The sequence below is a fragment of the Equus caballus genome, chromosome X (genome assembly GCF_041296265.1).
Source record: "Equus caballus isolate H_3958 breed thoroughbred chromosome X, TB-T2T, whole genome shotgun sequence".
Classification (NCBI taxonomy): Eukaryota; Metazoa; Chordata; class Mammalia; order Perissodactyla; family Equidae; genus Equus; species Equus caballus.
The window spans coordinates 42,655,015-42,680,585 of record NC_091715.1 but is presented as its reverse complement, the minus strand read 5'-3'; the positions used below and the strand labels follow the sequence as shown (position 1 = coordinate 42,680,585).

At 39.5% G+C, this 25,571-nt stretch overlaps 1 protein-coding gene across 1 annotated transcript; it reads left to right on the top strand.

The window, feature by feature from the left end:
• Positions 1-5,432: 5,432 nt before the first annotated feature.
• GSPT2 (G1 to S phase transition 2) lies at positions 5,433-7,922 on the top strand. The gene has a single exon (NM_001257105.2). It carries the CDS (start codon positions 5,626-5,628, stop codon positions 7,507-7,509), a length of 1,884 nt encoding a protein of 627 aa, NP_001244034.1. The 5' UTR covers positions 5,433-5,625; the 3' UTR covers positions 7,510-7,922.
• Positions 7,923-25,571: the final 17,649 nt, after the last annotated feature.

The following is a 25,571-nucleotide window of genomic DNA, read 5'->3' as shown; positions in this document are numbered from 1 at the left end:
TGTCTGAGCACTGATGAAGCTGCTCAAGTATTTTGTAATTCCAACCTCTGTGGTTCTTTATACCCTCCATGTGTCCTTGCACCTTGCACCTCAGGGTGTATGTGTGAATGTGGATTCGTCTCCACTTTTTTGATAAGGAAACAGAGTGGTTAAGGAAATTAAATTAAGGATATATTTAGAAATGTAGGCTTTGAATTTGCTTTTAATTTTTTTCTTTTCTTCTTCTTCTCCCTGAAGCCCCCCAGTACATATTTGTATATTCTAGTTGTAGGTCCTTCTGGCTGTGCTATGTGGGACACTGCCTCAGCATGGCCTGATGAGTGATGCTATGTCTGCACCCAGGATCTGAACCGGTGAAACCGTGTGCCACCAAAGTGCATTTCATGAACTTAACCACTCAGGCACGGGGCCAACCCCATAGGCCTTGAATTTGAATCCTAGCCTTTTGGCACTTGTCCTAGTCACTTGTTTGGTTGCGGTTAACAGAAAGGACTCTATGTTATTTAGCACAAGAATTAATTTGGGGAATTAAGGGCTTATAAATACTGTGCTCTAGGCTCTGGAGATACAGGTCTATTCATGGCCTCTCAGAAAGGTTATCACAGTCATACTGCAGAATTGGCCCCCAGGGGAAACTGCCACATTGAGGAGTGGAGAATTCAGGACGCTTCTAATGAAACTGCTGTCTTTAGGCATAGAGTGCCCTCGTTGCCTTCCTGGACGCAGGAAACTCCATCAGAATTGCTAACTCAAGGAACACATTTCGCCAGCTAGATCCACAACTCCAAATCAGGCCTGCCTTACCTCACATCACTCTACACTTAAATTGGCTCTAAAATAAATCTGATCAGTGTGCATCAGATTGACATAGGGTAAAATGCATCTGAAACTCTAGTAGCAAAAATTCTGGGAAATGCAAATTTAAGCTTTCCAGGCTCTTCAGTATAGAGAGGCATATTTATGCGAGAGAGTCAGAAGATATGCTGAGAGAACAAATATGAGGCATCCAAAACAATGTTCTTAACCCTGTGTTCGCTAGCCCCTTGACATTTTCCTGTTCTTTTCCTTTCAGCCCATCTGACACTACTATTCATTAAACCTGGATGAAAGTAAAATTCTTCTTGTGCTTTAGGCTGCCCAATGATGCGAGGTGTATGTCGGAGGAAGAGGGAAATTTCAGGACCTGGCAGTATTATGTTTTCCAGTCTAAACTGTTTTTGCTTAACTGGATTCTTAAGAAAATAATTTCACTATTCCCAAGTCAGCCACCTCGCCACACCCCAAAAGTCTATTTTAAATCTTTCCCCATCCCTCATTTTTCTTATTGCAGTCCTCCCTCACAATCTCCACAGGGTCATCTCCTACTGCAGAAAGAAAACGTAAGTCCTCATAAAAGAATGCCACTGAATTATCCTTTCTATCTTAAATTCACCCATATTTCCATTGTCCCTAGATAATCTAAGATTTTACCCTCTTCTCCCATTTGTGATTTAAACCCACCAATCTCCCTCTTCTTTTCTTGGTATGTAATAGATGTTAGAAGCCAGCATGGCCTTAGAATCATACTGTCTGTATTTGAACACCAAGTCCATTATTTACTAGCTACATGACCTTAGATAATTCACTCAGTGTCTCTAAGTATCCATTTCTTATCTGTAAAATAGAGTGATAAGATCACCTTTTTCACAGAATGGTAGGGATAATGAAATGAGAGAATCCATAGAAAATAATTGAAATATGACCTGTGCCTAGGAAAAACTCAACAAAAGTGAGTTATTATCAGATAAACTTATTTAAAGTATGTCATAATGATGGAAAATATGGAGAGCTTATAAAAAATCTATTTTCTCTAATCATATTGGGTGGTAGTACTGAGACCACGATATGTGTAGGTGGGATAAATCAAATGAGTAATTATTTTATTTTCTAATTTTATCATCCACTGTTATTAGTGAGAACCAACATTCCTGGTTTGGTAGAAATGTATAAAATTGGTCTGGTACATTTTGTCATACCAGATAGTAAATAAACCATCAACGAATACTAGCATAGCCTCAAAACCATTCAGAACCCAATTTGAAGAGACCTCCACTGGCCAATGATGGACCATCTTAACGTCAGTAAGTATAGTAAGAGAAATTATTTAAAACATGTCAAATATATGTAAATCCAACAATTCATAATTATTGCTTTTAAATACCTTTATTTGTAATCTGTGTAGAATTACAGGTAATGAAATCATTATTTTGAAAACAAAGAGAAATAATCAGGCACTTCCCTGCCTTTCCTTTATGATTTGTACCTCAAGGTAACATAACTGTTGATGAAGGGAATGTTTTAAAGCAATATTCCAGTTAATAAAGAAAGGGAGAATGACAGAAATACAATATCACAATTTTGCAACTGCAAGTATGTAATGTTTCTACGCAATCATCACAACCTGACCTTATGCGCCTCTTTATGGAAACACTCAAAATCTCCCTTGAAGAATTCTTGCTAAAAAATTGCACCTATGTCTGGTCAAGCTCATAGATCCAATTATTGATCTACAGGAAATACAGAGAAAAAATAAATATCCTAAACTATACCATAGAGATACAGTTAGCCAACTCAAGAATGTGGAAAACCCTGCAAGTCACATCATCCACTTTTTAAAAATGAATAAATGACATGAAAAAAGGGAGGATAGGTTGGGAATCTGTAGATTAAGAGAGACTTAAAAGAAGTATCAAAAACGTTAGGCAAGGAGCTCCCCCATGGCCTAGTGGTGAAGTCTGGCACGCTCTACTTCAGTGTTTTGGGTTTGTGGGTTTGGATCCTGGGCGCAGACCTGCATCACTTGTCAGCCATGCTGTGGCAGCAACCCATATATAAAGTGGAGGAAGATTGGCATGAATACTGGCTCAGGGCTAATCTTCCTCAAGCAAAAAAACAGGAAGATTGGCAACAAATGTTAGTTCAGGGCTAATTTTCCTCACTGGAAAAAAAAAAAACTAGGCAAAATCCAACTGTAATATTTGGGCACACATTTGTGTGATAAAACCATACAGAAAATCATGGAGGTGATTACCATAAATGTCAAGATAGTGGTTACCTGTGGTTGCATTTACGGGGTGGGGTACAGAGAGTCCTTCTAGATTGGCCAGCAAATTTCTAACTATTGATGTGAGTGGTGGTTACAAGCGTGTTTCCTTTCTAAGTCAATAAGTTATAATTTTGTTTTATGTGATTTTCTGTGTTTGTATTATATTTTACAATAAAAAATTTTAAGGAGAAAGTGATTAAATTATCAATGGTCAGATATTGCCTACATCTTTTTTTTTAAGTCTTTGGTGAGGAGGATTCTCTCATTTATCTATGAACTCTTTCAAAGTTCTAGGCAGATAAACTGGAGACAATCACCCCATCACAAAACCCAAGAATTTTGTTCACAGTTAGTCTCTGTGTATACAGCCCGGTGAATGTTTTTCTCTTTCTGGTGGACCTGCCTCCCCCTGAGTCCCAAGGATGATGGCTTGGGAGGACATCCACTCACTATTTCTCATGTCTCCTTGAAAGTTCTAAAAGTGAAACATCCGCGGTTCTCTAACAGCGATATTACGAAGTAGTAGTCATGCTAATATTCTCATGATCAATGCAGTCGAGTCAAGCAAAGGAAACATCCCAGGTTTGTCCTGCTTCCTTACTGTTACTAACCTTATGTGAACACAACTGCCTAAACCTTGACAAGTTCTCCCAGAGACATTTTAGTACGTCTATCCTAGGTTTGCAGAATGCCCGGGAAAGGCTCCAGCACATTTGTGGAATACTGTCCAAGAGTCTCTGCCCATTCAACCTCTCGGTTCTTTCTATTAGTTGTGAGTAGATGTGAACATTATCTTTATGTGGTAGCAAATAAGCCATTTCTTGAGGCAAAAAGAATGAAGGGGTTTGATATCTAATGGCTTGGCAACAGCAGAGAGCCAGTAAAATAGTGGTAGCCCCAGACTGAATCCATCAAAGATCCAAGTATGTTAGACGTAAGACATTTTTTCTTTCTTTTTTTTTGGTGAGGAAGATTGGCCCTGAGCTAACATCTGTTACCAATCTTCCTCTATTTTGCATGTGGGACACCACCACAGCGTGGCTTGATGAACAGTGTGTAGGTCCCTGCTGGATCCCCCCATGAACCATGCTGCTGAAGTAGAGTGCAAGAACTTAACCACTATGCCACCTGGCTAGCCCCTTATAGGACATTTTTTTCTATCCTTAAAGTCTGGAGAACAAAATTTCTGTTATAAATCAGTTACTAATTTTTATAATATTTCGACTTGTTGGATTTATTTAACATCCGACTCTATAATTTCATCTTGTACTAGCAAATCGTATTTTCCTAGGATATTTTTCGATCTAAATTAGGATGATTTACAAACTATTTCTTCTAGGCTCTGGCTAAAATGCTACAAACTCTTTCTGAGAGTGAAGTCCTGGTGAAGAGTCTTATGGACTTTGTCCATCTCAGAAGTCTTAATCGGTTTAATTAGGCTGACACCCACAGCCCCATGTTATTACCGCTAGCTAAGGAAAGTTCCCACATGACACTGATTCTTTTTTAGAGCAAACCCAGTACCAGCAGTGAGTAGGGTTCCAGGTAATGAGGCAGGAAAGCCTGTGGACCTAGGGTGTACTCTGGGGAGGTGCTGGTGAGTGGGGCAGGTACATCCAGAACATAGTTGGTTAGAAAAATCTAAGTGGTCTGAATCCAGTGCTTGTCTATGTGATCCACTACAGCATCACAGGCTAGGCATTGTCCAGGCACCTGGACAAATGCTGTAGGCTGGGCAGCTTCACGGGGACAAGGTTCTCCTTGGGAATTCCTTCCATGCAGAGAGCCAGAGTGCTTGACATGAAAAGAAGTTATAACTCCATACTTAGACTGTAGAAACCATCAGCAAAAGTTACAGGCTTATAGGGGCCCACTAAAAACGGGAAAATCAAAAGGTCTCTGGATTTCAAATTAATCGGTTATCTAAAGTTGCATTTCCTAGGTTCAGCCACATCTTCATGTATTTTATGAGTGCCTCCCTAGTCACTAATTTCTTGCTTTGGTTGCTAGGTTTCTGGGTAGTTAGCCCATAGCCTGCTTCCATTTGTTCAATAGGAATTTTCATTTTTACTTGAATCTTTGAGTCGAATTGTAAATCGGGTGTGCCTGTGTAGGTTTAATCATTAAATTGTCAAATTGCTCACCCAGATCGTGTGAACAAAAATGAATAGATAGTTTGCTTTTAAAATTTTTACTTTTGGACTTAGCCCACGACTGTGAACTAAGGAGACCCAGCGCACGGATGGCAGCGAGGAGTCAATCCACAGCCAGCGTTGGGTGGCCGGTGGAGGAGTCGGAAGTGGTTGGGATTTGGGGGAGGAGATCCGCTCACACACAAGGGGAGAGGGTTGAGCCGCCATATCTGCTGCTGCCGCCGCCGCAGTTGCAAATGCAGCGTGGGGACTTAGCTGCTTCCGCGCTGCCGCAAAGGTTCGTGTCCGTACCCCTTGCCCCCTTGCTCTTGCTGCCTTACCCCTGGCGGCGTAACCCGCTCTTTCTGGCCTGTTGACCCCGCTCCCTCCCCATCAGGTCCTCAGACCATGGATCTGGGCAGCAGCAGCAGCGACTCAGCGCCCGACTACTGGGACCAGGTAGACATGGAAGCCCCGGGTTCGGCCCCGAGCGGGGACCGAGCCTCCTTGGCTGTGGCCGAGGCCCAGCGTGAGCATCTCAGCTCGGCCTTTAGCCGTCAGCTCAACGTCAACGCCAAACCCTTCGTGCCTAACGTACACGCCGCGGAGTTCGTGCCGTCTTTCCTGCGCGGCCCGGCCCAAGCGCAGACCCCCCCGGCCGACAACTCCAGCGTCCGTGAAACCTGCACCGGCGCGGGCGACCCTCAAGGTAAAAGGCTGGGACGGGGGGCACCTGTGGAACATTCCAAAGAGGAGCAGTTAGTGTTGCATGAAGGTTCCAATTCAGCCGTTACCATGGAACTTTCAGAAGCTCTGGTAGAAAATGGAGAGGTGGAGATGGCCCTAGAAGAGTCATGGGAGCACAGTAAAGAAGTAAGTGAAACAGAGCCAGGGGGTAGTTCCTTGGGAGATTCAGGACCCCCAGAAGAAGGTGGCCAGGAAATAATGGAGAAAGAGGAAATAAGAAAATCTAAGTCTGTGCTCGTACCCTCAGGTGCTCCTAAAAAAGAACATGTAAATGTGGTATTCATTGGGCATGTAGATGCTGGAAAGTCAACCATTGGAGGGCAAATAATGTTTTTGACAGGAATGGTTGACAAAAGGACACTTGAGAAGTATGAAAGAGAAGCTAAAGAAAAAAACAGAGAAACTTGGTATTTGTCCTGGGCCTTAGATACAAATCAGGAAGAACGAGACAAGGGTAAAACAGTAGAAGTGGGTCGTGCCTATTTTGAAACAGAAAAGAAACATTTCACAATTTTAGATGCCCCTGGCCACAAGAGTTTTGTCCCAAATATGATTGGTGGTGCTTCTCAAGCTGATTTGGCTGTACTGGTGATCTCTGCCAGGAAAGGAGAGTTTGAAACTGGATTTGAGAAAGGTGGACAGACCAGAGAACATGCGATGTTAGCAAAAACAGCAGGGGTAAAACATTTAATAGTACTTATTAATAAGATGGACGATCCCACAGTAAATTGGAGCAACGAAAGATATGAAGAATGTAAAGAAAAACTGGTGCCCTTTTTGAAAAAAGTCGGCTTCAGTCCCAAAAAGGACATTCACTTTATGCCCTGCTCAGGGCTGACGGGGGCAAATATTAAAGAGCAATCAGATTTCTGCCCTTGGTACACCGGATTACCATTTATTCCATATCTGGATAATATGCCAAACTTCAGCAGATCAATTGATGGACCAGTTAGACTGCCAATTGTGGATAAGTACAAGGATATGGGCACTGTGGTCCTGGGAAAGCTGGAATCAGGATCCATTTTTAAAGGACAGCAGCTTGTGATGATGCCAAACAAGCACAATGTGGAAGTTCTTGGAATCCTTTCTGATGATGCTGAAACTGATTCTGTAGCCCCAGGTGAAAACCTTAAAATCAGACTGAAGGGAATTGAAGAAGAAGAGATTCTTCCAGGATTCATACTTTGTGACCCTAATAATCTTTGCCATTCTGGGCGCACATTTGATGTTCAGATAGTGATTATTGAGCACAAGTCCATCATCTGTCCAGGTTATAATGCGGTGCTGCACATTCATACTTGTATTGAGGAAGTTGAGATAACAGCCTTAATCTCCTTGGTAGACAAAAAATCAGGAGAAAAAAGCAAGACACGGCCCCGCTTCGTGAAACAGGATCAAGTGTGCATTGCCCGTTTAAGGACAGCGGGAACTATCTGCCTGGAGACATTCAAAGATTTTCCTCAGATGGGTCGCTTTACTTTAAGAGATGAGGGTAAGACCATTGCAATTGGGAAAGTTCTGAAACTGGTCCCAGAGAAGGACTAAGCAGCGTTCTTGATGCCCCTGCACAATACTGTGAGAACCAACTACAAAAGTTCACCACCTTTTCTTATTTACTGCCCACTGACAGACTTTTCTCCATATTTTGCAAAGAGAAATTTCACAGCAAAAATCCATGTTTTGTCAGCTTTCTCATGTTGAGATCTCAATTATGTCACTGTTGAATTTACCCACAAGTTTCCTCCTCCTCTGCCATTCTGCTTCTTGAACAGAATCAGTAACAGCTTTGTAAGTGATGTGGATGTAATTGTCTATAACAATGAAAAATTAATGTATTTTTTAATTTTTCATTTTTCCTTAAGATATTTAGACAATGCTTGCTCCACGCAGACCAGAGTGTGCAGTGTGTGTACATGTTGAAAAGACACTAACATGTGAATAAAATATTCCATTTGAAACTTATTGATATTTGCAATGCTTTTGAATATTTTTTTAATTTGTATGTAATAGTTTGTAATTAGCTTTTTCGCTTTCTCAGGTAATTGAATACATTTTATCACGTGGGCATAGTAAAACTATCCTTCACTCACTGTTTTAAGTGAGGCATTTACAAACTGCACAGGTTTATATTAAAGAAAAAATTTTATTATGAACAAAAATTTATTTTAGGGCTCTTCCCAACGAACTTTGCTTTCTGTGTCCGAGTCCAGTCAATAAAGGAGCCCTTCTGCTTCCCCACTTGTGATTTGAAAAAGAAGGGCTCAGGACATCTGTCAGGTCCCTTAGTGTTGAGCAAGGCCAAATTACAAAGATACCTGGGCATTCAGACTGCATGTTGACTAGACTTATCTGTACTACAATCATCTTAACACACCGCTTTGTTTTGTTCACCACGAGAGCTGTGATGTAGGACACAACACAATAAGGGGAATGACTATTGAGAAGATAAATGCTTGCAGTAGGACTGTTAAGTCATTTACTGAAAAGTAAGGGTTAGTGAGGGTCCTGAGCTGGGAAATGACACCATTCCACCCTTCTATTCATTCTTCAGGGCTTAGGGTTAGTAGGAAAGGTGAAAGGTCATTTTTGCCATCAGATCACGACTCACTCTTGGGATCAGAGATACTGGACTGATCTCTGAACAATGTATTGAGGAGAACAGCTGTGGATCCTGAAGTGGCTGCTTTTATTGCCAGGAGAGCAGCCTTATAACCTGCATATCTGTCAAGAGCTGCAAATATTTTGTCTTGGTAAGTGGATACTGGCCTGTTGTAAACCCCTGCCCAGTGATGGGCAGTGCCAATTCCTCACACTCATTGGCTAATTGAACAGCAGTGTAGACTGCTGTCAGAACACCCTGGGCCCATGCTCAGGCAAAGGCAGTGTCCCCTTCTCCATAGTCCCTTTCTTTGTGTACCCATGTACCTCCAGGATGTCTAACCTGCCAGAGATAGCCGCTGGTCTTGTCATAACATCAATAGCATGGTTCTGTAAATCATCCATCATAGATCTTCAGGACACCCACATGGGAAATGAGGATTTTTATTTTGTTATATGTCAGCTGACCTAATCCACAGGGATGGGCCTCATTATCTTGGACCAGTCCCTTAATAATCGGAATGTCAGTGGCAAGAGTTTCATCTTCATTTTAGAGTTCCTTCTCTTGCCTCTGTGCTCTGAACTTTGTACAAAATACAGACCAATCCAGTGTTTGCTAAAAAGTTTTGCCCTGGTAGTCGCTTTAAAAAAAATTACTTCTAACGCTGCATCAATCTCATTGTTTTGCAATTTTAGTAATTTACCAATAGGATTATTGTGGCTGTCTTCCTCTAAGAGGCCAAAGCCCAAGGCAGGACGGAACTCTTTTTCTCCATCCAATTTGGATAATTTCCCATCAAAAACTGGCTCCTAAATGTCCTTCTCATTAGGCAGTTGAATAGAAATTTCTCCACTCATAACTCTAAACTGTATAAAAAAAATTTCGGGGAGCAGGGCATAAATCTTTGTAAGTAGATATTAGAAACCAATTCTTTTCATTTCAGTGAGAAGCAGGTCATCCAGACGATTGGAGACACCAGACTCTGGCTCTTTAGGAAAGTAGATATAAACTCATGGCAACATTTTTCTAACTTCGCAAACACCTTCCTTTATAGTTCTTAATGCCTGATGGCGTTCTCCAACACTGCAAATTGGAGCCATTCACATAGTACTAGCTTCCATAGGGCATACAGAGCAGCATCACTTCAGAAGTCCCTTATTGCCTCCAATTCAGACCAGTTTAACTTAACTGTCCCCAGAACTTCATCTCAAATTCCTGGCAACCAAGATCATGTAGAATCTCCTGAAGTCTGGCTGCATGTTGTAAATATATTATGAACTTACTTCTGGCTTTCTCAATAATTGTCTACCAATTGGCTCTTGGTAACTTTTCTCCCGAGATTCTTCCTTTACTTTTCTGGTCGTTATGGGGCAACTCTGAGAGAATTTAGGGAAAAGGGACAGCTTATTCTTTACTTCAACAAAGACCCAAGAAGGTAAGAAAGGGGAAAGTCTTGGCTGGGTAGAAGCCAGCAGACCTCCACACTGCTCTTTTCGAGCATCTTTCTCTGGTACCCAGGACAAATTGCCAGTGCTTTTAATATCTACTTGCAGTTAACTATTCCTGTCTTTAAAAGACAAATACTTTCTCAAAAATAGACCCTGCTGTCACAATATCATGATTCTGGTTTACTACAATGCAAGAACTTTCTCTTTTTAAAGTTTACTTACAAGCATTTTGCATTACAAATATTAAACCCACTCGTTTTAGTTAAAATGGACTGTTTAGCAGCAAGGAGATGATTAGTTACCACTTCATGGCCATTAAAAAAGAAACTAACGATCACAGAAGTTCTGCCCAAACCTGAGCATTTGAACATGTTCACACTGATCCAGTGCCTGTTTTCATGTTCAGTATAATTCTTTCTATATTTTCTGTTGAGACTATTGGTATATTTCCATTTGTACTAGTTTTCAGTCTACTCATGGTTGGCCACTGGGGGGAAGGAAAATTTGATCCAAGGTTTCTGACCAGGGACACCACTAACTATTTCCATGGCATGAGGAAAGTGAGCTTGCCTTAGAATTTGGCAGAGGCTTTTTCAAAACACCTCGTGTGTTTGTTAATGTTCGACAGATCACCAAAGTCAGCAAGGAAAAGGAAAAGAGAAAAGAAGAAACTACTGTATGAACATGCCATGTATGAGAAAAGAAAACAAGCTTTGCTTACATACAAGGGGGCACAGCTTACAATTTTACACTATAGCCTGTAGAAGATTGACTCTTGGCTTCCCTCACAGTTCTATCCTGCACTCAATAATGTCAGATTGTTTTAGAGGAAATTTGTCTAAATTCTAGTAGGAGTTCTCTTTTCCTTCATTTACCCTTAAAAATGTATTATTTCTTTTACAAGTCAGTGGGTGAAAAATTAAGGCCTTAAGAATCACACACCAATCCAAGGAGTTTCAGTAAAGCCCCTTATTTTCAACGTAGATAAATATTAAGCAATCATGGGGCCAGCCCAGTGGCATAGTGGTTAAGTTCACGCACTCTGCTTCAACAGCCCGGGGTTCACTGGTTCAGATCCTGGGCACAGACATAGCACTGCTCATCAAGCCATGCTGTAGTGGTATCCCACATAAAATAGGGGAAGATTGGCACGGATGTTAGCTCAGTGACAATCGTCCTCAAGCAAAAAGAAGAAGATCGGCAACAGATGTTAGCCCAGGGCCAATCTTCCTCACCGAAAAAAAAAATATATATATATAAAGCAATCAGAATTTACATACACAGATAACTTGCAGACATTTCTCAGCCATCTAATGAAGACGTTTCTCTCTTTGCTAAACTTCTTCAAACAAAAGCCCAAGCAGAGCATATTGAGAACTGGCTCCAGTTTTAGCATGAGAGGACAAAAAAAAGAAAAAGAAAAGTTTATCCATCATCAGGTTACTGTACACAATCATGTCACTGTATCTCTCACTTGAGATGATATATATCCAATACATATCCAATTACAGCTCTTGTTTCACATTTGGGGCATTGAGTAAAAGGCTTCCTCTAGTGTCTAACAGAGACTTACATGAATTATCTCCTCCTAAGACTGCTTTTACTAGTTCTACCACAGTCTATCAGTGACTTTTTGCCACATCAATACATTTACAGAAGAAGAACACATTGTCACATGGCAAATGACTAAGAAAGACCCCAAATGGCTTCTGCAGGTTTAGGTGACAGTCCCTGGATTGGAGGTTATGTTTGCTTGCTGCCTTTGTATTTCTTTTTGCACCCTGCTTTAATTGATGCTCATATATGGTATGTAGCTTTCTAAACTGCTTTAGCTTCTTTTGCCAATTTGGTAGGGTATAAAAGGATAGGTGAAATGAAATGTATCAATACTTTTTTAAAATATATAAAGGCTTAGTTCATGAGTGTTGCTAATGACAAGAATGCTCCATCCTCATCCCTATTTTTCAATGCATGCTAAACCAAAAAGAACTCTGATCTGAAAGGTAGAAGAGCTGCAAGCATACATTTCACACATTTAAGAAGGGAGCACAGAGGGTTTGAAGGGCAGGAGATATATCTAAGGAGGCTCTAATCTTTTTTTTAAAGATTTTTTTTTTATTTTTCCTTTTTCTCCCCAAATCCCCCCAGTACATAGTTGTATATTGTAGTTGTGGGTCCTTCTAGTTGTGGCATGTGGGATGCCGCCTCAGCATGGCCTGATTAGTGGTGCCATGCCCGCGCCCAGGATCCAAACCAGCGAAACCCTGGGCCACCAAAGTGGAGCACGGGAACTTAACCGCTCAGCCATGGGGCCGGCCCCAAGAGGCCCTAATCTTAAAGGATGGTGATTCAGGATGGATGAGAGGTGGCTTCACAAGATCCTGGTGGTGCCTAAAACTTTGCAGTGACCAAAAGTTAACATAACTCAAGAAGAACTTTTGCCTCTATGGATGGTGCACTATTCAAGGCCTGGAGGGAAGTTAGGGGTATGAGAAAGGTCATAATGATTTCCTAGCAGAATCTGAATTGGGCCTGCATGTGGCTAAGGGACGAACACATATCGGATTCATTCTGTAAGACAAGAAGGTCAAAACTGCTGGCAATACAGCATGGCAGTGAACTCTGAAGATGGTGACATTGCCAAGCTTCAGAAACCCCCAGGTATGAGTGTTAGGATATACACTATCTACCGAAGCCTGACTGAGTTCATGGGATCCAAGATAACACATGTGATCTGAGTACACAGACTAGTAACAGCTACAATGAAGGGCAAGTTCTGCTCTGGGCCACCCTAGTGCCCTCACCTCTGCCAGAAGATCCCATCGTCAGAGAAGTGTCCAGAATAAAAATATGTCTCCTTCCTGACATGGAATATGCCTTAGCATGGCGCTGAGGAAATAGTGTACCTCTTTTTCTTCCCCTGTTTATGTTTCAGACAGTGATCTTGGTGAGCCAGAAAAGGGTCTATGGCAGAGGGGTAAAATAATGCATCATGGAGATACTAATCAGAATCCTAAACAAGCCACCTCACCCCTCCTCTGAGTCTGCAGTCCCTCATGCATAACATGGAGGTAATACCAGTTACCTCCTTTATGGGATTGCTATGAGGACTGAACAGGGTATCAAGTATGAAAGTGTCTGGAAACAGTATGTGGCTCAATCTTTATGAGTTTATTCCCTTCAGTACATGTTGAATCCTTACTCTTGACTGTATTTTTGACCCTGGAAGCTCTGCTTCTCCTTTCTCACTGGATTTGCTGATTGCTGACCCAACAGCCTTTCCCATCAATGCCAAGAAGCAATATGTCCAGTCTTGGGGTGAGGGGAGCTCAATTTTCCCAATGCAATCATGGCTATCCTATTCCCCTTTGTTAGATGATCCTTTTTCCAGCCTCCCCTACACCTAAGGGTGGCCATGTGGCCCAGTTCTGCCCAATGAGTGCTACAGGCAATGTTTTGGGGACTTCTATAGAAAAGGCTGTTTCTTAAAAAGAATGATAGATGTGAGAAAAGAAGATGATGGTACTTGGAATGTGATAGAAATGCCTGGAGCTGTTGCAGCCATATTGTGACAAGCATGTGATCATAGAGTCAACCTGTTGAGAATGATTGAGCAGGAGGATGAAAGCTGAGGTATCCTTGTTGGCATCTTTGAGCAGCTGAACCAACACAAGCATACTTCCAAACTTCTTATCAGGAGAAAAAAAAAAAAGCAAGGCCCTGTTTGTTTATACCGTTGTCTCCAAACTTTAGCTGCATAGTAAACTCATTTGAAAGTAGCTTTTAGAAGTACTAATGCCCCGGCTCCTCATTCAGAAATTCTGATTAATTAGTCTATATTATGGCTTCGGATATGTAAAAGAAACTTTCTGTTATAGTGTCAGATACATGACAAGATGTAATATTATAAAGAACCCATGTAGATCTCACACAGCATCAACAATTAAGAACTCTTGGTCAATCTTATTGGCCAATCTCTCATCAACTTCCCTCCACCCACAGATTATTTTGAAGCTAATCTTAAACATCATCTCACTTAAAAGATTACTTCAGTTTGTATCTCTAAAACACGTAGACACTAGAAATATTATCACAATAACATTATCACATGTAAAAATTAGTTAGAATTCCTAAATATCTTCAAATATTCATTCCTAGCTTAAATTTTCCAATTGTGTCATATAGATCTAATTTTTTGAAATTTGATTTTAAACTCAGGATCCAGTCTATTCTCTTGAATTATAATTTATGAATATGCCTATTAAGTCTCTTTCAATCTCTAGGTTGTCCCTTCTTCTCTTTTGTTCTTCTTGTAATTATCTGTTGAATAATTTCAGTTCTTTATTCTCTAGAGTTTCATACAGTTTAGATTTTGCTGATACTCTCTCTTTGTCGTTGTTTAACATGTCCCTCTGTCTCTTGACTTTCCTGTAAATTGGTTGTTAGAGGTAGAGTCTTTATTAGATTGAAATTTGCTTTTTCTTCTCTTTTTTAGGAAGAATATCTCACAAGTAGTGCTGTGTACTTCCATCCAGAGACAAATAATGTCTGGTTTTCCCTTTTTCATGTTAGCAGACACCAATGATTATTGCCTAGATCCAATGTTTCATTACAGATTGTAGAATGAAGATACTCTGTTTATCTTCCTTCATTTATTAGCTAGAGTACTTCTCTAAAGAGAATCTTCCCCTCATTAATTATTTGGTAACACAGTAGATATATAAATGTAAAGATAATTATTTGATTCTTTCCTTTCATTTACCAGTTTCAAATTACAAATTTATTCCCTAGCACTTTTAAAAGGTGACCACAGAGCATATTTTAGAATCATTATGAATACCATTAAACACACTTAATGTGTTTAAATCTATTTAATTATTATTCTTATAGATGTTCAAACTGTCTCATTTTTAAGCATTTAGGCTCTTCAAATGAGCTCTTGAATCCTTTCTACATGACCCCAGTAGTCCTTCCTGTTTTCTTTACATCGAGTTGGTTAAGGCTCACCTTACAGATTTCCTAAGATCAGCTAATTCATCACGCAATCTTGATATATTTTTTAGTAGAAAATACTTTGTAGAGAGTAAAATTATGGTGTTTGGCTGCATGCTACTTGGTACCTCATGGTTTCTAGTGCTTTGTAGAGGGCAGAGCTAAGAAATATGTATTTTTTTAAAGCAAAATATATCGTGAGTTTATACTGATACTTCCCATTCAAATTCAGGGCTCCAGGGCATATCCTTTCTGTTACTGATCTTTCATCAGTGTATCCTTTCACTGAAGCCACAAGTCCTGACTCTCTGTGACACCAACAAAATTGCTCATTAGCTTTATCCCACAAGTCACAACCAACAGAGTCAAAAAAGGTGCCTACACCACTAATAAAAATACTGATTCTGAAGTAGTTTAAAATTTTCATCTGATTCTTTTGGTCCTCAGGTTGTATCCCACTAGAAATGTACAGAACAAATGAGTATATTTTAGAATCATTCAAAATAGTTTCTTTGTAGTAATGCCACTAACTGGATGTACAACGTCTATTAGATTCCTTTTGCTCTTCATTGCTTTTGTGTTATTTAATTTTTAGAAATATATAGAAAATTTATGTATTACCAAAGCCAAACCTACAAAACAACTTTGCTAATATTTTAGCAAAATCCAGGCTGTCTTCTTGTCCCTCCCACTCTGTACTTTCTCTCCCATAGGTACATTTTTTGTTTGTTGACTATAATTCCATATGTATTCACACTCACCATGTATGATAAGTGATAATATACTACACAGCCTTCCCCATCTGGATTTTTTTCATTTGCCAATATATCCTGGAGAGCGTTCCAAGTCAATATGTAGAAATAGTCATCATTTCTTTATATAGCTGCATAATATTCAATTATTTTATTTTAAATCTGCCCTTCATGGACATTTAATTATTCCAGTTTTTGTTATAGCACATATTGCTGCAATTGACAACATTTTCATATTTTCCCAGTGTTTCTTTGATTAAGAATTGGGGCTTATGGGCCGATAGGTGTATGCTAGATATTGCCAAATTCTCCCTCATAAGACTTTTACCATTTTGCAGGGAGTTTGTCTTTTTAAAAAACTTCCCAGGTGATTCTGTGGTTCTGCAAGGGTTAAGAATCACTGGTTTAAATTGTTGTTAGTTGTTTTTTTAATTGTTGTTGTTGTTTGATTTGTTTTGGATTTTTTGTTGTTGATATTGGAACTAAATGCATAACAATCTAATGCACAATTCATAATTGAGATGTTCCTACTATATTCAATACTAGTAGAGATCAGGGACTGTGTTGCATTCAACTCTACATCCACAGTTGCTAGCACAGGGGCTAGAACAAAGTAGGTGCTTATTAAATATCTGTTGAATGTTGGATGAGGTAGTGAAATGTAGTGACATCATATTTGATTGATTTTTTCATAAAAATTTATTACTGTACCTGCCCCTACATCAGATATTCAATTCTCTGAAGGCATGGAGTGGGTATTATTCAAACACTGTGTAGCAAACATTTATTTAGAGTGTACCATGTGACCAGCAGGATGCTGAATGGTGTTGATAGAATAGAAAAGAAAACAGTGCCCCTGTGGAGTTTGTATAGTAGGGAGAGAGATATTAAAGAAAATAAGAATTGAATATAACAGAAAAGTACTTGGTGCTAAGAATGAGTACTTAGAGCAGTGTAAGAATGAGACTGACAGGGATTTTAGCTGTGGTTAGACCTGTCTGTGCCTTTTAAGTGGAAACCTAATTTAAATGAAAGATGGCTTGTCATAGAGGGCATTTTTGAATATTTATTGACTAAATGAGTGCTTATGATTGCCAAGAGAATCTTATGTCTCTGGCTATGTACCAGTCCCCAGATCAAAGCACCCCTCCTTATTCCTGTATGCTAAACTCCTCTCATTCCATCCTTCTAAGGTGGCCCAGAAAAAGTCCACTTGGGAAAAACTGGACCTCATTCCACATAATCAGTAAGGTAGATCTTCTGGAAATATATCAAACTTTATAACTAGACAATAGAAAAATACCTTCTCAAGCACACAAGAGTATTCATAAAACTTTACCATATGCCAAGTCACAAAGAAAGTATCATCAAATTCAATAGAGTAGAAATAACACAACCAGCGTTCTTTTATCATAACAAAATGCATGTAAATTCTTTTTAAAAAAGTCTTTCCATCAGAAAATTTTAAAACTCTATTAAGGATAGCAGCATTGTTCAACAAAAGCATACTTGGCCCAAAAAACTCTCTATTAAAAACTCTGAGTAAAATTGCAGCACTGAAAAAAATGATAATGGAAACTCTACATATCAGAATATGTAGGATATATTTCAGCAGTTATTACAGGAAATTTAATACCCTTAAATATTTATATCAATTAAATTTTTATATAAAACTAATGAATTAAATTTTCAAGTCCTAAAGTTAGGCAAAAAACAACAAAGTAAACCAAAAGAAAACAAAGGAGCAATGATAAAAATAAAAGAAAATATTAAAAATATAGAAAATGGAAAAATAGTAGAGCTAAATAATTCAAACACTGAATGCTTAAAATAAATTAACAATAAGGAATCAACCACTAGCTAATATAATCAAGAAATAAGTAGAAAACACAGGTACACAAAATAAGAAATGAAGAGGAAAATAACCATTAAAACAGAGAAAAATTTTAAATTAAAACAAAAGACTTCTTTGCACAATAAATTGAAAACCTCAATGATAAGTATGATTTACTGGGAAATAAATAATTTGTCAAAAATGACTCCAATAGAGATGGAGATCTTAAAGAAACCAATTTCCATAGAAGAAATAGGGAGATTTCTTAAAGAACTTCCCCACAGAAATGCACCAGGCCTTAAAATTTTTACAGAAGAATTACACCAAAACTTAACCACCAACTAATCAAGATGCTGCATGAGTTATTGCTCCCAATGCTACACAAAATATTCCAAAACATAGAAAATAAAGAGAAATTCAAATTACTTTTATGAAATGAGTATACATTGATATCAAAACCTGATAGAGTATAATAAAAGAAACTTACAGAAAAATTTCAATTATGAATGTTGATGCAAATATCCTAAATTTAGTATCAGTAAACGGAATCTGACACCACCTTCAGAAAATAATACACCAAGAACAAGTGGGATTTATTCTAGGCAATCAGGGATGATTCAATAATTAGCAAATCTACTAATATAATTCACTTTATGATAGGTCTAAGTAGAAAAATCACATGAAAATCTCAAGAAATCATGAAAAACAAATCCACAAAATTCAACACTCATTCTAAAAATATGAAAACAAAACAAAACAAAATGGAAAAATAACTCAGATAGATCTAGATACACAAATACACAAAGGAAGTGTCCATTATATATATATATATATATATGCATCAATACTAAAGTAATTACTAAAATTCCTAACGGGAAACACAACAGGCATTCCTGCTAAGTTCAAGAACAAGGAAAAAGTTGTCCACACTCTTGACTGTCTAAACTTGTAGTGGAGCCACACAATTAAAGAACGAACATTAAAAAACAGTTATAGGCATGAGAATTGCAAAAAAAAATTGAAACTCTATTTATAGATTGTATGATTTACTTGGACAAGTCAAGAAATGTATGACAAAACTAACACAAACAATAAAAGATTTGGTAGATTTAGGAGGCTATAAATTAATATGTGAAAATCAATGACTTTTTATATATAAAAACAATAACCAGGAACAAGATATAATGGGAGAGAAAATTTCATTCATAATAGCAACAAATGAGATATTCTTAGGAATAAACTTGAGAAGAAATGTAGAAAAGCTATATGAGCAAAAGTTTAAAGACTCCTGAAAGCTATAAAAAGTAGGAAACATAATCTTTTGGTCTTTGATGGGAAGGCTTAATATCATTAAGACATAATTCGTGCACAAATTTAACGCATTCTTAATAAAAATGTGCCAACATCTTTTTTTTCCTAGAGAAAGGCAAGTCGATTCTAAAGTTCCTCTGGAGAAAAAAAAACCCACAAGAATAGCTACCACACAATATGAAAAAATATAGCAATGAGGGGAGACTAACCCAACTAGGAATAAAACATACTATAAAGTCTTGATAATTAAAACTATATGGTACTGGCACTTGAATGGACAGACTAGTGAAACAGAATGGAGTTTTGAAATACACTCATGTACCTACTGAAATTTAATATAGGCTACATCATCTATGACTGGGGAAAAGATAAACATTATACTATATACCATCAGGATAATTGGATAGCCATTTGATCAAAGATAAAATTTGATCCACAATTTATACCATAAAAAGAACACCTCCAAATGGTTTAGAGATCTATATGTAAAAAATGAAGTTCTTTAATACTAGCAAAGAAGGCACTTTTCTGTAATAAGACAAGATTCTGTAATAAAGTGGGAGTTTAGAAAGGACTTCTATCAAAGAATCAAAATCTAAATACAATCAAAGGAAAAATTGATAAATGACCTACCCAGAAATAAAGAAGAAAAAACATTTTGGTCTGGCACAACCCAAAACCCAAGACAAAAGGAGAAGCACATAAAAATCAAATAACCAACTTGGAGAAAATATTTTGAAAATAAATAATAAATGGAGAGCTAATATCCCAAATATAGAGTACTCTTTAAAGTCATGTAAAAAAACCCTATAGATCCATTACATAAAATGGCAAAACATCTGAACAAATAGTTTAGGAAAAGACATACAAATGGCCCTTAAATATATGAAAAGATGATTAAATCTACACATAGTGACAGAAATGTAAATTAAAACTACTTCGAAAAACCATTTCTTGCCTATCAGGTTGTCGGTTCTCTGTTCCTATCTTTTGTGATTCATGCGCCATTATCTCATGCATTTATTATTTTAAGTTTATTATATATTAAATTATAATCAAGCTACCTATAAAGTCAAGGATTAGAGCCTAGTAAATAAAAAGTGCTCAGTAAAGCTCTAGCTATCTTTATTCCAGTTCATTCCAATCACGAATAATAATATGACTTGGGTTCTCCTCCAACAGTTTGGGAAGCAATTGGTGTGCACTATCCAGTACATCCCCATTATACAAATGATCTATATATGCACACACCTGCTAACAATAATATAAATTCCATAAGCAATCCTTGCCTAATTATGGAGCAAAATAACATAAAGTAGTGAATATCTTTGGGAAAATAATTCTGTTGGCTCTATTTTCTCACGCTGAACCGACAAAAGAGATGGTGCTTGCAGCTGAGGAAACGCTGGCTTTAGTGTGTCAAGTCTGAACAAGTTTGGGTCAAGTGTGTGAGTTACCATGGAAACAACACAAACAGGATGCATCATCTCCCATAGCAACTGCATTGAAGGGCCTAGTATCTTGAGTAAAAGCTTTCTCTTGCTGTCAGGCCTTGTTTGAATCCACATATACAGCTACACTCTGGGGTGCTAGTTGCAAGGATACAAAGAGGACAGAAAGAACCACAGAGGCTGGAATTATAAGTCTCTTCAGCAGTTTCATCATTGTTCAGACACCACTGCCCACTACTATTGCAGTAGTGTGGGAGAGAAACCTCAGTAAGGGCTGGCAGGATAACCAACCCGGGAGGTAGCTCAATCAGAAAATAGCCTAATTTTGAAATGAAACAGAGAAAAACTCAGCTCCATTCTAAGGCAGTCCGCATTACGTCCGACATCCACAACATACTCTGGGAAGTTACTCATCTAACGTTTCCAATGATAGGTGGGCATCGAACTAGAACAGCAAAGCTGACACTATAATCCTGTTGCTTTCAGAATAATTTGCACCAGATTGACATGGGAAATATGAAGAACTCCAAAAACTAGGAATATTAGTCACTCAGACTTGTTCACTTTCCACCAGTACTCACAACTGCTACAGTGAAATTCGGTGAAGCATACAAATAAAATTGATAATTACGTGACATGATAGAGATGTTAGTAATGCTACAGTGGTAATCACATTGCAATATATAAATGTATCAAATCAACATATTGTCCACCTTAAACTTACACAGTGTTATTTGTCAATTATATCTCCATAAAAAGTAAAACAAAATTTGGTGAAATACCCTCAGTTGGAACTAAATTGCCTCAGAGCCGAGTTCTAGAGTAGCCTACCCAGAAAGTAGTCTAATTTAGGGGCTTAAAAGGTAGAGAAAGCATCTCTATACGTTAACATTATGACGAACCAGTTCCTGCATACGTCTTAGCAATCCCTGTGGAAGTATCACTGTGATGTCTCAGAGTAACGGGATCAGGGCAAGGGGTTGTCTAATTCCCCGACATTTAATCCAACACTTCTTGTACAGCAGCCTGTATTCAAGTAATTGTAGGCGCAAGTGTTTTACACATCCCAGACTTTGTATGCCTCATAAAGTTCTGATGATCTTTTGTGGAGCTCATTTCACGACGACACGGGAGAGCTAGCTCTCAGCCGCATTGGCGTTTGTGGAAGAGGAGGCTGGTCACCAAAGGGTCTTTGATGTGACCAAGGCCCAAACACTCAGCCCTCAAAATGCACGCCCATGATTGGAAAGACCACTGAGATGAAGAGGCGGAGTAAAGTAAAGACGCTTGGTGATTTACTGACAAACCACATCCACAGGAGTGCTGGTACAACGATAAGGAAGAGATGTGTCAGGGAAAGGGGAAATTTGAGCTCTGCAAGCTTCTGGGAAGTAGCGCAAGAGCAGGGGATGGCACAGAGGAGCACAGAGAAAACAGGCTGAGGGAGAATTCATGGAAATGTGAGGAAATGAATTCCGTAAGCCCGAAGATACTCAAATCCACGAGCCCAGTTGAGGTCACTTGTCCCCCTAATTAAAGTAGAAAGAGCCAATGAAGAAGAGTGAGTCTCAATTTTTCTGTCTCCAAATGTAGTAATACTTGAGTAACACCAAAGACAGCAAAAGGGTAATGTCAGTTTTAAACATGTGGTGGAGGTCCAGGCACAGTAATATAATGTTATCATAAAACAATCAGGTATGATGTCAATACACCTCACTCAGTTATTGGACGTACTCTCATCACACATTTACTAAGCACCTGCTTTGTGCCCGCTCCTGTGTAGGCAGACTCAGATTATGAGTCTGCAACACGTAGGGACAAACTGAGTGTCAGTAAGAATAATAACTGAAATGCATTTAAACACATCAACCGTGACTAAATATTGGGGCCATGGCGGCTCTAAAGGAACAAAGACCTCATGGTCACCATTATTCAATGCCAGGAAATAAATTCGTTATTTTGAAATTGAGTAAGCAGAGGCAAATAATGAAACGACCATCCTGTGTTTGGCGTATGAACTGTAACATTGGTTATCAAATAGTGGATGAGGGAAGTTTCTCACTGAAGAAGAATTCCATCTAATAAATGAAGAAGGGTAGAAAGTATTGAAATATCTCCATTTTATGCCTCAACCGACATAAGCACTCTAGGCAATGAGCACCAATATCTACTTGCATTACGAAAGGAGGGACAACCATATGATACGTGCTTCCTGACGGACTAGTGCAACACTGCCTCTGAGACAGTCTGCCTCTGGGACGCCGAAATACGGAGACTGAATCAGATGAAGACTCTAGATCTAAATCCCAATTTACAGGAAAGGCGGGGGACAGCAGAGTGTGGTAAATGATGCCCGTGAAATGAAATCAGCAAAGCCCTGCCTGTGGATGACTCGACTCTATAGAACAAAGGACTCATCTCTCGCAAGAGAAAGAGAGAGAGTGAGAGAGGGAGAATTTCGCAGAGAATTAACAGGCATACTGAAAAATTGCAGCGTGTGAGAATAACTGGGATCCAAAGTGGAAGAGAACAAAGTGACCACATTAGCACTTACGAGAGAGTAAGGGAAACTTTATCTGCGAATGAATATGGAAGATAGTAAGTAATTGTTAATTATTGTTTAGCCATGATAACGGCATGCATTGCATTACTAAAGTAGTATTTTTAAGATGTCTTTATTTTCAAGAGTTATATTCTGCAATTTGCATATGGATTAACGGATAAAACGTCTGGGATTCGCCTGAAGGAAACCTAGAGGAGTGGGGAAAGTTAGCAGCTGCAGATGAAATAAAATCAACCAAGAACTCGTGATTGTGGAAGTTGGGTGGGATTCACAACATGGGTTCTTTATTATATTCGACTTGTCATTTATTGGGTTGACAGTATTCATAACAGAAAGTTTTTAGAAATACCCAAAGCCACGATATAGACGAATACAATCACATTTTCTCGTAGGGCCAGTATTAGTATATGTAAAAGTTAACTTCAAATGAGTTTAAGCTAAAGTTTAGAGCCAAAGTTGTAAACAACATAAGGCCTTACCTTTTATTTTCTTGCGCCAAGAAGTCTGTAACCACCTGTTCACTGATTCAGCTGCTCAAAGTTGCCACAAGAACACCATGGCTTCCATCCTCTGCTCCACTATTTTCAGCAGGTTGAGACTATAACCTCATGCTGCCACACAGGCTGCAAGAGCTCCAGGCGTCTCTATCGCATTTCAAGTACCACCATCCTCTTGTTCCACATCCGTCCTTCTTATTGAAAAAGGCATGCACCACAAAAGCCCGGACACATTCCCCATACATCTTATTGGGCAGAACCGGGTCACGTGGCCAGCCTTAGGTGTAGAGGAGGCTGGAAAAATCATTATCTCACAACGGGGAATAGGATAGCCATGATTGCCTTGGAGAAAAACCGAGTTCCACCCTGGGACTGGACACATTACTTCTTTGAAAAAAATCAGTTTTTCTTACCATAGGGTATCGGTAGGAAAGGCTTTTGGGTCAGAAATCAAGAAATCCAGTGAGAAAGGAGAAGCAGAGTTCCTAGGGCCAAAAACAAGTCAGGAGTGAGGATTGAATTTGCACCAAAGGGAATAGACTCATAGGATTGAGTCACACGCTCTATCCAAGCACTGTCGCACCTGCTACCTTGTCCAGTCCTCACAACAACCCTACAAACGAGATAACTGACATTCTCTCTGGGTTATGGGTGAGGGACCAGAGATTCCTACAGGAGGGGCGAGGTGGCTAGCTGGGGTTGTCATTAGCGGCTCCCCGGTGTATTACTTTCCCCATTTCCCATGGGTTATAACAGCCCCCTCTCTGGCTTCCCAATATCACTGTGGGAAATATTCACGGGGCTCGGGAAAGAAGTCCACTGCTTGCTCAGCATACTACTAGGCATATTCCAGTTCAGGAAGGGGACATCGTTTGATTCTGGCTACTCCTCTTATGGTGGATGATGCTTGCAGGGCCAGGGCTCACACAGTGCCTCAGAACTGACCCTGCCCCACACTATCGGTTCTGCACACCAGGGTCACATGTGATAGGTGGAATCACACGAACTCAGTTATGCACTGACAAAGGAGGGCAGGGTCTAAAGCAGGTGGTGTGAGGCTTGATGATCTTACGATACTCAGAGGTGCTGCCACGCTGATCACACTGCCAGCAGGGCTGATCGCCTATTCACAAGGAGTAAGCCTGATGTGTGTTTGTCCCATGAGCTCCTGCAGCATCCAACTCAGGTCTCGTCAGAACATCAAAGATAGTTCTTAGAAAGCCTTTCTTATGCTCCACAACTCATCTTCATGCCAAGAGCAAGTTGCCATCCACGGAGGCAAGCGTTCTTTTTTCCTTATAGCAGTTTAATTCCCCTAACACGTTACATGCGGTGCCCGAATCTTGTGACCCAATTCTCCTCTGTCCTCAATGTCCATCCTTCAAGGCTTGGGTCTCCTGAGATGTGGATCCTGCCAATCGAACGGTCTCTATCCTGTAGTTAAGTTAAGCGTGTGGCTCTACACCATTCGTAGACTGATGAGTTCCTGTTGTGAGAGTCTGTTCTGAAGAACGTGGACAGATAGAGAGACTCCCATAATGAAAACAACTCAGGATTTAAGTCTTTGGATGTTTTAAAAGCACACCATTAAATTTTAATCAGTTTTTTCGTATGTCATGAGAACATCGATGGAGACATCATAATACTGCACACTCACCAGTTGACATGTGACATTTCCTCCTTCCTCTGAAAACCTGTTGCAGACGTAGTAAACTCTCCGTAGGAAATCAAGGCACTGCAAGGTGGAAACGTTTCTGCTCACAGTGGATACCGTAGGTAAGTAAGAGCAATGAAGCAGAGCAGGCGGTAGGACAGCCCTTCTTTACTGATTCCATCATATGTCGTTGATAGTTCCATGCTTGCCTAGTAGTTAGAAAATCTGTTTTGCAATAGATGAAGCAAACCCCTCAGGTACACAAACGATTAAGGGGAGAAGTAGTGAAGCGGCGAGGTGCTACCGCCATCAATCATCTTGCGTGTGTATCAGAAGGGGGTCACCTAAAGGGAGAGAAACAGTGAATAGGTTGTGTCCACAGAGATCGACCCTGGACAAACCTCTTTTTTCGTCTTTCCCACTTGAGAAGGCTGAGTGTCTTTGACAAGTGTTCAAGAGGAGTTTACGATTTCTCTGCTGTGATCTGGAAGCAATTCATCCACTGA